Raw genomic sequence first — 14,372 nt, forward strand, 5'->3', positions numbered from 1 at the left:
TTGAATGTTTGGGTAGGATTCATTTTACCTAACTTCACATACACAGCCTGTGTAGTCACACAAGGTAGTCACTCCCTTTATACTCAACATAGTGTGTATGTGTGTGCACACATGCATACACATATATAGTCAATATATTGTCAGTGGATTTGTCAGCATAATTCATCTGTCTAGAGCAGGTATGCACAGTGAGACGAGATGGCTTCTTCTTAAAAATGCTCATGATTACACTAAGTAGATCTCCACTGATTGTCTGAGGATCTTAGGGTGACAAGTCACATACAGGCACCTGACCTGTCAGCATCAGTACAGTCACACAAATTGTATTCACTAATCCCTAAAAATGAGAGGGGTATTTTCAGTGTATCAAAATCAAAATAACACCCACAGATCTGCATCATTCAACTCCTCATGCACATTTGGCATGCTTGTTGGTAAATTTTTTTAGAGATTACAGTTTAAGGCAACAGGAGATAATGAAGCCAGACTACATATGCTACAACAGTTGGAACTTAATCAAACTGTTGACTTTTGAGGTAACAGAAAAGAGCTATAAAAACTGAAAACACTAGGATGAAAAAAAAAAATTATACACATCAGACCTAAAATAGAGATAAGTATCAACTGAACCAAGAAAAATCAGCAGTAATCCAAACACCAGGAAAAAGGTCAAATACAAGTGAAAAAGAAATCAAACAGGCAATAGTGTAGCAAATGGTGCAACAAGCAATCATTGCCAGAAAAGGAATTATTTTGCATAAACATGCACAGAGAGAAAGACTCCTATTAAAAACAAAGATTTCTAACCAACAGTGCACAGGTTACAGGAAACGCTCCAGAATGATTTTATCCTATTAGCAGCCTCCATGCAGTCACCCCATTTTCAAGAGCTTCTCAGACATAAGCAAAGAGCAAACTCAGGGCAACAACCCACATATGGTCACCATCTTGCCAGAGATATCCTGCCCTGCCCCCTCTCTGTCATCTGTCACAAACACAGAATTGATATTGCAGTGAAGGCACATGTGACAACAGGAGGAGGGAAGGACCAGTTAGCCCTTTGGAAAGGAGGTAGCTACAAGTGGGCTCCATCCACCAGAAGAATTCATCCCCACATGAGTCTTGTTGCCTACTTCTGCAAAACACTTACGAAAGATGGTAGGAGTAGACTGCATGAGTTGTTCTGGTGGTACCCATCTGCTTCTAGAAGTTTTTTACCTTCAGATGCAGCAGAGAGCATGGATTTACTATAGGAAATGTGCACTTGCATGCTGTGCATGAAAAACATGATAAATTCAGCATTCCTGGGAAGCACAAGATCTACAGTACATGTGCTACAGCACTCTGCCCAGGTGCAGGAAATCCATGCTTTTGGGATTCACCAAATTCAATGCATGTGCAGAAGGAAAAGGCTCCCTTGACAACAAGGTTATAAAGCACAACGAATGAGAAATTGCACGAAAAACTCTGTAGCTTCTCATCTTCTTTACCAGATTGGAGTAAGGCAAGGAGTATTGGAACTAAATTTTAAGCAAAGTAAAAAATTATCTAGCTCAGTTACATAAAACCTCAAGATTACTCCAGTAACACCCACATGACCCCCTTTCACTCCCTGCTGTCAAAAACCAGCTATTCATTCATATACACATACACACACATATATGTACATATATAGAGATATATATACACATAGATGCACCACATCTCTGGGTCAGTTGGTGTAACAGGTCCATACAAGTACACGTTACAAAAATGAGACTCTTAAGCATTTTTTTTTAATCTGAAAACGCTTCTATTCTTACGAGAACTGAGTGAAACATCAAGGTCTTCTGCAAATGGCAGATGATGTATAGCACAAATACACAGACAGTACAGAGATTTTCAAAAGCCCATAACAGCTTTCAAGAGAATCTCACAGAAATTAACTCTCTGGTGAATCTGTTTTAAGAACTACCATGCAGCATAATTTGAAGAATATGCCAAACAGGAAACTCTATAGAAATAAGGAACTTATAGAAAGTCAAGCAAGCAGCAGAATAGATCCATAGTCTGAGTAAACAACTTAAAATCAATCACAGAGACTTGCAGATATATTGTCCTTCACATCTCAAAGTCTGCTAAAAGATAAATAGGAACATTTTATAGTATTGAAGAGAAACAGCAGCTCAGATTGCCAGTAAAAGCGAAAGTCTGATGCAATGAATGCAATAACGAAGCTAGTTATCTTATTACCTCCTGGAGGCTTTACAGCTATGAATCCATTTCATACTCCTTCAATGCAAGAACATTACTACATTTAGGAGCATTAAGTACTGAAGGAACCCGAGGGACTAACTGCAGATGATACCTTGCCAGCTCGTGTAAATTAGCACAGTCCCACTAAATATTAACGAAAGTTTATTTCAGAAAAAGCTATTTCACAATTTAAATTAAGTAACAATCTGGCACCAGGGCTACTAACACAAAGTGAAAACAAATGACGTTATATACAAAGTGCATGTTCAAGTGTAGTCAACTGTAAACCAAGGCAAATCAAATATAAAGAACATTTAAATAATTTGCCATTTCATACAACTGATCCTGGACATGCTTCATTTGCAGTGAATATGACAGAAAAAAAAATGACTCTAGAATGGGTGCGCAGCATGTTTACATTGAAGGTAGGAAAAAAAAACAAAATCAAAGCTTATAATATATCTTCTGCCAAAAACCCGAAGTTACTTAAATGAAATTCGAAGCTTGTTAAAACAAAAGAGGAATGCACAGTGAAATTAAATATTTTAATTATCTGTATAAAGAACAGCCCAAAGAGAAGATAAAAGCTAGAAAATATGCTTTAACAGACAGTGAGAAGAACTTAGAGTACACTGAAAATAGGAACACAGGGAAAGAAAGGCAAGAACTGAAAGGCCTATAATGCTCTGTGTGAAAGGTTTTTTTAAGTGAATCTGTGCAGGTTTTTTTAAAAAGAAGTCTTTTAAGGTTAAATTTTGTGAAGCTTGAAGTAATTACACAGACAGTTACTGAGGAGAAGGTAGTTCCTAACACATCAAAGTATGTGCAATTTAAGACTGTGCATTAGACTTGAAGATGACTGGTTGCATTCCAAATTGCAGGCAATAAGTCTAATATACAGTCATTGAAAAACCTAGTATAAGGTTGATAAGTAAGAACTGTAGATTGAGAAGCTGCCATTTATTCTTTTTCCTCGAAAGATGGTCATTTTAAATTACGAAGGAGTTCACACTTTGCTAACACCCAGCAAGCACTTTCTGAAAAGCCTTCTTTCAAATGGATTAAAATCACAGGAACTACTGAGGACGAGCACTCTTGCCACAGCAGATCCGCACTGCTCAGAGCTGCATTTCCTCACCTGAGTCCTCAGAAACAATGGGTGGACCATCCAACGGCCTCATACCAAGTAGATTTTCTACTGTGGTACAGAATTTTTGTAGGTGCTAATCTCTCACAATTTCCAAGGGGCTGTGTCTGTTTAAGCTGGGCCAATCATGGGCACAAATGGTTCTGAGATGCTACAAAGCATCAAAACTATTCATATACGTTGAACATGAGAATTAAAAAATCCTTAGAGGAGTGCAGAAACAAAATCAATTATTCCAGTAAGAGACCCCCATCAATTTATTAAAAAACACAATTCAAGTTCCTTTGCTAGCGCAATTTGTAAAGGGTTCACAGATCAGCCCAGACACTTAAAAAAATGATGACATTCTGGAGAGCAAGAGACTTCTCCAGCAGTAAGTGTAATGGGTATTTTCAGGTACAAATGCTTTGACACACTGCACTACTGGCACATGTGTTCACATTAACAGGAAAATCATCCTACATCTTATTACATCAAAAGGGAAAAGAAGTCTTGTGTGACAACTGCAGAAAAATTCAGCTGGTATTAAGGGATACCCTTCTAATTAATTAATGGTTCATCTGATGGCTAAATTCTTCCTAGTATAACAAGTGTGAAAACATGTACCTAGTTTTGATTTTGTTTTTCTTTTAATTCAGTAGCATACAACCAAAAGCAAAGCAAGATTAGGCTGCAGAAGAAATCCATCTAGCAGTATGAAAATGAAATACTAGTTTAAATGTCAATAATAGTTGCAGTTATTTTACCCTGTAAACTTTAGAGAATGCATGCTTAAACTCCTAAGGAGTTTTTGAGACACTTTGGGGAAACCCAAAGTTATTATCCATCCCTCAAGTCAGAGAATACAGCATTGTTAAAATACAACAAAGGACAATTAAACTAAAACATGCCTTTAATACAAAAACCATGGATAATACTTAATATCCTATGTCTGTATATTGTTAATCTTCAAAGACCTTCACTCCCAGAAATAGCTGAGGCAGACTCAGAGACACTATCCAGCAAAGAGGACTTCTAGTAGGGAGAAGAGACAAACTCAGGGAAGAGAAAGCCATTGAGGCTACTGAGAAGACAGACGCCATATTCACCCTGAGCTGCAAACAGTCACAGGTAGGGAGAATTCCCAAAATACATTTTTGCCTTCTTACTCTCTTTCTTAATTGCCGTTGTCAGAGACAGGATATTGGACTTTTGGTGTGATCCAGTTACAGCTGCTCTGATGTTTTTAAGCTCAAGTATATATGTAAAAACATATATGTAATTCCTCCTAACTAAGGTAGATATGGTGATGGTTATACAGTCATTCTAATCAAGAGTAAGTCTGAGCTGCTGCCAGAAATGAGCTGAATCAGGGAGCTGATCCAGCTGAAAAAAAGCCACCAACGTGTCAGGTTCCAGTTAAATCTATTTCTTGGTGTGACTACAAAACACACAAGAAAAGTGTAAAAAACCATCAGCTGTAGGTGTGGGAAAAGGTGGGACCAATCTTTTCAACAGCAGCCTCAGTTTATGCAGGATTAAAGCACGCATGTAACAATTCTTTCTAACCAGAACCACTGGAAGGACTAAGGAACATTGGGATTACCTATACTGCATAATGATTACGTGATTAAAATAATTGTGAGATAAAATTCCAGGGAGTTGAGAGAAGTAAGCAAAGCAAAGCTTAATCCATGCACAATGTGTTAGGAACCAGCTAATAAAACTGAGCAGTCACTGTGGCTTCCTCTACTACCAACTTCCTTCCCTGGGAGAAGTCAGCCAAAGGAGCAGCCTCGCTCTCGGGGTGGGGCTGGGGGGGGACACGACACCAGATGCCTTCTGCAAGGCCAGTGCCACCTCCTGCTCCACATTCACCAGCCCAGCTCCCCGCTGCAATGACCAAGGTACCTGTGACTGCCAGGACAAGGAAGCAGCTACTGCGGCGAGACCTGAGGAAGAACGATGATGTTCACAACTTTGGCTCTGCCTCTACAGTTGCTAAGGTTGGCCCCCCGCAACTTCTACTTAACTGAAACCAATACCACTATACCTATAAACAAATGCGGGTTATAAAAGAAGCTCTTGGCTTAATACAGGAATGGGTGTAATTCCATGGTCTGAGCTATGCAGGGAGGTAGTATACAGACCATAATGGTCTATTTTTGTCCTAAATGCTATGAAAATACAAAAATTACTGAAATTATATAGGATATGCCATATTAACAAGATGCATGAAGACATATCAGCTCTTTGGAAGAACTGACTATCTTGCATTTCTTGTACAGATCATCAAATCTCAAAGTGACAGAAAAAGATACTGGACGTACTAGGAATTTCAATCAGAAAATAATTTCAGATACAGATGTTGATGACTAAACATCATCCAAACCCGATACGTTATGATAAAAGGAACTGGCAACCACACCAGTAAAGATGCTACCACTGAAAGAACAAAAAACGACCGCTGCTGAAAGTGGTGAGAGTGTTTCCTTTACCTCTTTCATATTATTTCCAACAGATCAAACATGTAATTACAAGGATGCATACCCTTTACTTTTGCACCTCAGCCTGCAATAGACAGGTGGATAAATACTGAAAAATCAGTATAATATTGAAAATAATATTGAAAATATTGTTAACATTTCAGAAATATTTTAAATTAATATTAATGAAAGATTTTTAATCCTATCAGATAGGCAACTGAAGGGAAAAAAGGTCTCATGATGTTCCTGCTCTGATAATCAAACTTTCTAGCCAGTGTAGTACTGTGAGCAAGAATCACAACTTGCCAACATGAGCCCCGTAGGTGCAAAGATGACAAAAATCTGAGGAACTGAAGCACAAGAAACAAAAAAACCTTTCTCTCATGACAGGGTAAGCAGTGCTACAAATACAGCTTTACTTAACAGGGAGGGAACCTTAAAGGACTCAAATCCATGTGTGCCAAGGTGTGCAGACAAGAACAGTGAGGAACCACATACATTCTCGATTTCTGGAGAGACAAAAAAGAACTGGTGGCACAATGAAAAATTCCACTTCAACATACTAGAAAGCTTTCTTTCGATACATATCCTAAAATGCTTGTTGGTATATAATGGAGTCATATTTACTCTGAACCATGTCTAACCGACACCAAGATTACTTTTATTACTGAGCATAAGCAGAGGGGTCAAACATTTTTTTCAAAATCAGCACCTAATCTGTAGTGAACTGCTAACTTCAGTTAAGGGTAACTGGTAATACACATAATATTACAGAGTAATCAAGCTGTAGATCTGTTCATGTTTTGGTATTTAACTCCTCTTATGATTACTATCTCTGATGTTCTGGGGGAGGCAGAAATCCCCTTTGCACACAAGAAAGCAGAATACTTCTATGCTTAGTTTGACCAACACAGAAGTACAAACTTCATTAGAGCTTATTGGTCATAATTAAATTATGAGAAATTTTCAGACAGAGGCCTAAACAAAATTTGACATCATCACACGCTCTTTTATTTCACTGCCGGCTTAATGCCAGGGTCAGAGACCAATGCAGAAGTGCCTATGAAGATTTAAGCTACAAGTCAGCCTCTCTACTGGGGGCTCAGCTGGAGCAGTGGAGGTTCACCCACACCCTTCATTCCCATCAGTGTAAACTCAGGCAGTTCAGCACATGAGAAATGGTGATATAGTCTGTTCTGCCTGTGGAGGTTTAGAGTGGGGAAATAGAGTGGGTATAGCTGTCTCCATAAAATCATTCAAGGAAAAAATAAATAAATGAGAGAGACAAATGATAAAAAGTGGAAGAGTATCATGTTTGCCTAAGAAAAAAAAACAGAGCCTGAAAAAGCTCTATGAACAGCCTTAATGGACTAACAAAACGTACCTGCAGAAAACATGAGCAGCAGGTCATATCACGCTTCATACACAGAGAGCTGCTGACAGAAAAACTTCTGAAGCAACTAGCTACAAAAGGTTACAGAGCAAATTAAAAAATGGTGACAACAATCTGATACCAACTTAATGTGGGTATCAAATTGATTTATACAGTTCAAATGAGACCTAACACTGACACAACTAGCACTTCGTAAGAGAGGCAAAGATTTATATGCAAGGAGCAGTTCTGAAATTGTGTATACTTGAAATACAAAATATTAACCTAACCTTGTTTCCCTGGAAGAATCAAACAGCAATAAGCTTGAAGAGAAGTAGTAAATGAATCCTGCTATGAGAACGAAAACAGAGGACAAACTTAAATTTGAATTCAGCTACAGACTTCCATGAGTTGGCAACGCAAAGCCAGAAAAAACTAACAACTGAAATGCATCCTGAGAGCAAACAGCAGGAGCAGATAAATCAGAAATGAAAGCATGTGATTCCCGTGTAATCTCAGAATCTATCAATTTAATTTTTCTGGGTTTTCATTGCGGGAAGCAAACTTAATAGCGCTGTAGAAAAACATTGGTTCATATTACAGGGAAAGAACTAAATATTGAGAAATAATACGTTCTAACAAATATAAATATATGGCACTTGTCTGAAAATTCACAGTACTGACAAAATTGCTAAAATTGGCCACAAAAAACCTGCAATGAAACTATGAAAAACAAAAAAGCCAAGTATTCCTAATTGCCACATCAAAATCCCTAAGCTATTATGGAAAAAGAAAAGTATAAAGACGCTAATAAGTTTGGTTTACAGAACATTGGTTTCACATGAGATTGTAGTCCAGAAGTGCAAGTTAAAAAATATTAAATCACATTTTAATTTCAGCCTCTTTCCCACTATAGGGTGTCTGTCTTTCTTTTTTAGGGGGAATATTTTTACCAGTAGTAAAATTTCCAAAGGTGCGCAAGTGACACATACTCTTGAAATTACAGCTCAAGTCATTTATGCCCGTTTGCATCCCAGGCATATTTGCTTATCATTTCTCCACTGCTTAAAATGTGCTGTCTATTTCTTTCTCATATATGTAGGCTGGACACATTTTAAGCATGTGCATGCACATGTATATATGCACATGTATACATATACAAATATACAGACACATACCCATCTATATATGCATATACAAACACTAAATTTCTCAAAACAATTCCTTTATATTTGAATTCCAAAGGTTTCTTAATACAAACATGCAGACAATTTCTTTTTAGAATTTCATCTGCAGAAGACTTCTGATGGCATCTCTTTTGAAATACATGAAATGTATCAAAGTCAATTCCACACACACACAGAGTCATCAAATATCAAAGCAATCACTCATTCCTTTTAATTTGGCTCCTGCAAATATCAATAGCTCTAAGACAAACATACTACATCAAGCATATTTACTGTATGTTCTGTACCACAGTAAAACCAGAAAATAGACTCCAGATGTTTCCTCAAATCCTGCCAAAAACAAAATTTGAAAAAGCACTGAAAACCGAGCAAAGTTGGAAGCCCTGGCTTAAAACATTTAGGAAGAAGAGGCACAAGGAATCTGTAGCTTTGTTAGGAGTAAATTTGTTCTGTCTTCACCTATTAGATAAGAAGGGTCAATCCTGAATAACTGTAAATACAGCAACTATGAAGAATAAAAATTCTCATTTTCTTCCTGTTTATTACTTCTTTAAAATTACATCTCAGACCTTCCACAGATTTGAGACGGAGAGAAAATTTTCAACAGCTTTCACTCATTTGGAAGGCTAGATCCCTTTGGGAGTTAATTAGACTTAGCTTCTAGCTACACTAAAAGTAATACTGAAAATGGGACTTGGCCCCTAATTTTCCTAATTTGTAATTTCCTCATGTTAGTTAGCACCACAAAGTCAAAACAAAGTAACTGATATTGCATGAGTCCTGTTTTGTTGAAACGCAAAGTAAAGGAGGTTTCCTCAAACAATCCTTCGGTAGGAATGACTGTAGGCTTTGCACTGCACCAGATGAAGTGTTTTGGGCCCATTGTTTCTCCTTTGAGTGCCAAAAACAGTAGCTACAGCACAGTAGCTTACTAAAAGCATATAAGTACTGTCAAAACCAACCATCTATAGAGGTTCTTGAGGTGGGGACTCATCTGGCCCAATAGATCCTGTAAGACCTCTGAAATTGATCCAAACATAAAGGAGTAAGAAACGCTTCCAGAGGCAACTCACTACAACTACCTTAGATACTTATTTTACAATGAAAAATTCACCTTCAGGATGTGCCCATCTTTGTCCCTTAGACACAGAGGAAGTCTAGGCAACTAGTTTAGTGTTCATCTGCTGCTCTGGTGGGGACAGCAAGAAGAATGCAAGCTGCAGTGCAAAGTACTCAAAACTGCTTGTGTCAGCAGGTATTTTTGAAAAAACAAGCAAACAAAAAAAGCCTTGGATCCATCACTAATATATACTTTTTCCTCATATAAAACTTATTACCAGATATTCTTTAATGGACTGCTTAATACTAACATGTATTTTCAATTTGGAAATAATGAACAAAATAATTGGGAATTTGAAATACATGACTTTCTGATCTGTCTCTTGTCTTTCAGAAGTATCAACTCAACCAAAGTACATTCTGTCCCTTACTTTATCATACACAGAGAGCCTATTGGACCAATACAGGTTATGAAAAAATAAAATTGTTTACAAAAGTGTAGCTTAGACCAAACTCCTACAGTCAGGATATACTGAATTATGAAGGGGTAACACAGTTAGTTATTTTACCTGCATAGCACTCTTTCCCAGCTTAACCACCTCAAACAAAGTGACAGGGTCCCCTTCTCCATTCTGCTGAGGGTGGCCATTAGCTCTTCCACGACTTGCTCCTCTAGCTCCAGATTCAGAACGACCCTTGTCTGCTGGAGACTTCCGAGGTTTCTTAGTGGCAGACTGGGCAAAGAAAACCAGCAGAACGAAAATTTATTATAGCTATATCTGAAATCACTCACTGTATCTTTATAAATTATACATAAATATTACACACACATTTATACATTCAAACATGTATATACACACAAGTATCACAGAATGAGCCAGGCTGGAAGGGATCTCAGGAGGTCTCCAGCCTGACCTGCTCAGAGCAGGGTCAGCTATGAAATTCAACCAAGTTGCTTAGGTCTTTATCCAGTCAGGTACATGTATTTTTATTTATCAGTCGTTGTTGAGGAACAACTTAAAAGCCACGGTCATGTCAAGGTAAGCAGTGGTGAATTTCCAACACTGAGTACCAGTTCACATGAATACCCACATTAGCCTTATTCAACACAAACAGATAGTTGACAACATGACTAAAACTAGATAAATAGTAGCAAATTACAGACAGGACAGCAAAAGTGTTTTATGCTGGCACAGAAAAACTTTTAGAATAACTAATGATCTTTGGAAGACAGTAAGTTATTAAAAATACACTTGTCATGTTAATGTTCATTTTTCTGTATTTTAATTTTTATACAACTTTTACAAGAAACTGTGTACATAAAAAGTCAGCTCTTCAACTCAACTCAAATTAAGTCACTGAATTTATAAAGCCAGATTTAGTAGATCATCATAATAGCCCCTTGCTTCAAAATTTTATGAGTTAAAACATTTTCCCTGTGAATCTAAATTATTTAATGTAGATTTTCTCTAGATTTTTCAAACTTATAATCAGGTGGTATAGATCCCACTTGTGAGAAGTAACCTAGTGAACAGTTTGCTCTTAATTTAAGTCACCTTATGCAAAAAAAAAAAAAAAAAGTTTCTGGGGAAAATAACATAAGATTCCTGCTATGATCTTACTTCCATATTCTGTTCTTTCTCCCTACTGTGAGGCAGACAAAAGCATAAGCTGCCACTTTCCACAAAACAATGAACCTATTTTGAGGAATTATGTTAAAGAAAACAACACGCAAGCAACTCAAAGATTACATTTAGGACAATATCCTCATGGTACCATTTCCTTGAGCATACTGTCAGCCAGTTTCTATTAAAGCTTTCAGTAAAGAACATGAAGTCAACATTTCTGGTTGCATCTTCCAATTGCAGACACATTAAAAATTTTCCTGCATAGCAAAGGGATCTAATTTCTGGAAGAGAGCTGGTAGAAGACAGACCTGCAGTCTAGCTTCCCCCTTACTTCAAAAGAGATCACTGCTGGTGGGGCCAGATAGCTAAAGAAAAGGGCAAGGTAGAGTGCAACTGCAACTGCCTCTTGCAAATATTCAGTTAAGGACTTGCATACAAACGCAAGCTAGAAAGCTTAAAATAATGGTACAATCTCTGTGAAAACATTTTTGGATAACATCTGCACTTATGATCAAAAGAATATGCGTTCTCCCTCAATGAATTTTTAAACATGTGCAAAGCTGCCTTTATCAGCAAGAAAGCTATCAATACATTAAATGTTTGAGCTCTACTGAGCTCCAGAGACACATGATCACTATTTCATAAAATGGCAAAGAATCAGAAGTAAATTGACTCTTTTGAGATACGTAATCCATGTGCTTATTCAATCTGGGTGACAGTAAGCCATAAGCACTTCAACTAGCTACAAGTACTGCTAAATGAAAGCAGGAACGCAAGTTGATGCCCTCACAGAAGCTAATGCAAGCCCCTCTATACTCAGTTTTTCTCAACATGTCATTCAAAGGGAGACATTAAACACTGCAAGGATGAAGTGAAAGCAAGTAGATGGACATGAAATGCACACATCCAAAGACACCTCGTTACTGGAAAGCAATGAGAAAAGCCACCTACACTGGCATGAATACTATGGACCAGCGTGCACATGCCCAAAATGAGTAATCACAAGACATGTAAATGCTCAATTTAAACTCCACCTTTGTTAGGTATCCTAGGGAAAGGGGGGTGCTTTGACCAAGACTCATAGTTTGAATTAGAAGGGTGAGAACACCAGCGAGCTCTCAGAAGAGGTACAGAAATAACCAACAGATGTACTTTTGACAGAATTACTGGACAAACCTCAATTCTTCAAGTCCAAGTAAATATCTCAATACCCTGGACCTGAATTAACACCAGATACAGTACCGAGTCTACTTGAATAAAGGTTCTCTCTGGTACAGATTTTGTTTTGACGAGAACATCTCTCACAGCGAAGAAACCAAGTCTTTCATTTAACAAAAGCCATTCTGCATCCAAGCTGGGGTAGCTAAATCCAGATGCAGGATCTGTATGGAATCCTGCCTCAAGAGACAAAACAAGCAGACAAAGGATCCTCCACTGAGAAACTGAAGAAAATCCAAAACTAGAACTTTCTGAGTTAGGCAGGGATTAACATTATCTTCAGGTGGAGAGGCACTGGAGGACAGGTGTCCACCAGACTTCCACTGCAGAGCACTTCAGCCCCCTAGGCAATCTGACAGGAAGCCCAAACTCAATCCCACACCAGAGTGCAAATATGAAAGCAAGTCATACATAGGTCCTCCAGCCTCGAGAAACTGCCTGGTACTCTAATTACAAAGTCTTGCAAGCGCAAGGCACAGAAGTGAGGAACTGGCATTATCTTATTCATTAACATACAACATTACAATGCTGTTGTCAGACATTACTTGTATGTAGTGTCCCTGAATTTACAGCAAGAGACTTTGCAGGCGATCTTGACAGATATAAGCTTCATACAGGTTCCCTCCTCTGAGTACGAAGTTGAATAGGTAACCCCATTTCAAGAGGAACATTTTTCACAATGAGAACAATCAGCCATTGGACTAATCTCCCCAGGGAATTGGTGGATTCCCCAACATTGGACACTTTTAAGATTCAGCTGGACAGGGTGCTGGGCCATCTTGTCTAGACCGTGCTTTTGCCAAGAAAGGTTGGACCAGATGATCCTTCAGGCCCCTTCCAACCTGCTAGTCTATGATTCAATCCCAGGATGGAGACATCCAACACCACTGAAGCAAGTGAAGGAAAAGCATGGACTGGTACATCCATAGAAATGCAGAAAGGACTCCTTCATGACACAGAATATCTGCGGAATATCTGCAGACGCAGGGTGCTCTTGGAAGTGGAGCTGCAAAGTCAAGCTACAAATCTAGAAATTATGTTTGGCATAAGCCCTGCATCCCAAAAGAGAGATGCCTGCATTAACTGGAAAGGGTGGTCCTTCAGTTCAACACAAAAAAACCCTGTCCTCTAATGCCATGAAGACCTTCCACATAGAAACAGCCCTGCCCAAGGATGAATGTGGCTCCAATAAACCTGTCAGACTATCACTCACAGGTGTAAAATGTGATATTTCCTAAGATCAGAGTGAATTTGTAGCAAGTCTACTCTTGTGAGGATCCACCAAATGGTCATCAAGGTACAGGAAAAATAGAACCTCTGCTTCCTAATAGGAACAACAGTTGTGGTTATTTCTTGCCCCTTTACACCTTTTCAGCCAGAAATTTCCTGCCTCTACCTAAAGCTCCCTTAAATTGACAGTCATGCATGGGTTTGGGTTTTTTTTTTTTTCTTTTTTAAGTGTCAGTCTGTCAGAATCCTGAGGCGGGTAAGAACTGAATGTTTTCCAGACTCAACACTGACTTTTCTCCCATTTATGAAAGGGATCTCTGAGAAGTCATGGAAAAGGCAAGCTGATTAGCAATACTGTATCTAAATATATTCATAAATCCTTCTAACAACTTCTGTAGTCCAGGCACCTGCTGCAATGGCAGAGTTGACACTGAGGTGAATTAGGACTACCAGAGGGAGGGATAAAGCAGCATGACAAGGTAAGAAAGCTTGAGGCTTTTTAATCACACACCAAGAAAGGTGCTCTTTGGAGCTGTGAGGCTGCAGCAGTTAAATCTGTGCTTCTACTCTGAGACAGTCAGACTGGTGGCAGTGTCAAAATGGATGGAGTTGCCAAATGAAAACAGAAGTTACTAATGATTTTTCAGATGTGTGCAGTAGATTCAACTGACAACAACTGAAGCTGAGGATTTATACACACCAGTATTAGGAAATTTAGACATTCCAGAACGTGCCATGGAAGCAACTCTAACATGGTCATATTGATGACCTCATAGTTTACCTGTTGCTTTAAGGCTTAAACTAAGGCAAACAGGCAACAAAATACTTACC

At 38.4% G+C, this 14,372-nt stretch overlaps 1 protein-coding gene across 11 annotated transcripts in view; it reads right to left on the reverse strand.

Annotated features, from left to right (window-relative positions):
* Positions 1–14,372, reverse strand: part of STAG1 (stromal antigen 1) — a 207,162-nt gene that overhangs the window by 130,816 nt on the left and 61,974 nt on the right. For 9 of the 11 annotated variants that reach the window (XM_052804003.1, XM_052804002.1, XM_052803998.1 and 6 more), the window contains one exon: positions 10,035–10,199. In XM_052804003.1, the coding sequence (XP_052659963.1) occupies positions 10,035–10,199 (165 nt within the window). Of the gene's footprint in view, positions 1–2,232; positions 2,318–10,034; positions 10,200–14,372 lie in introns of those variants that run through there. The other 2 variants (XM_052804007.1, XM_052804006.1) reach the window with 2 other exon arrangements.

This window comes from Harpia harpyja, chromosome 12, assembly GCF_026419915.1.
Source record: "Harpia harpyja isolate bHarHar1 chromosome 12, bHarHar1 primary haplotype, whole genome shotgun sequence".
NCBI classification, from domain to species: domain Eukaryota; kingdom Metazoa; phylum Chordata; class Aves; order Accipitriformes; family Accipitridae; genus Harpia; species Harpia harpyja.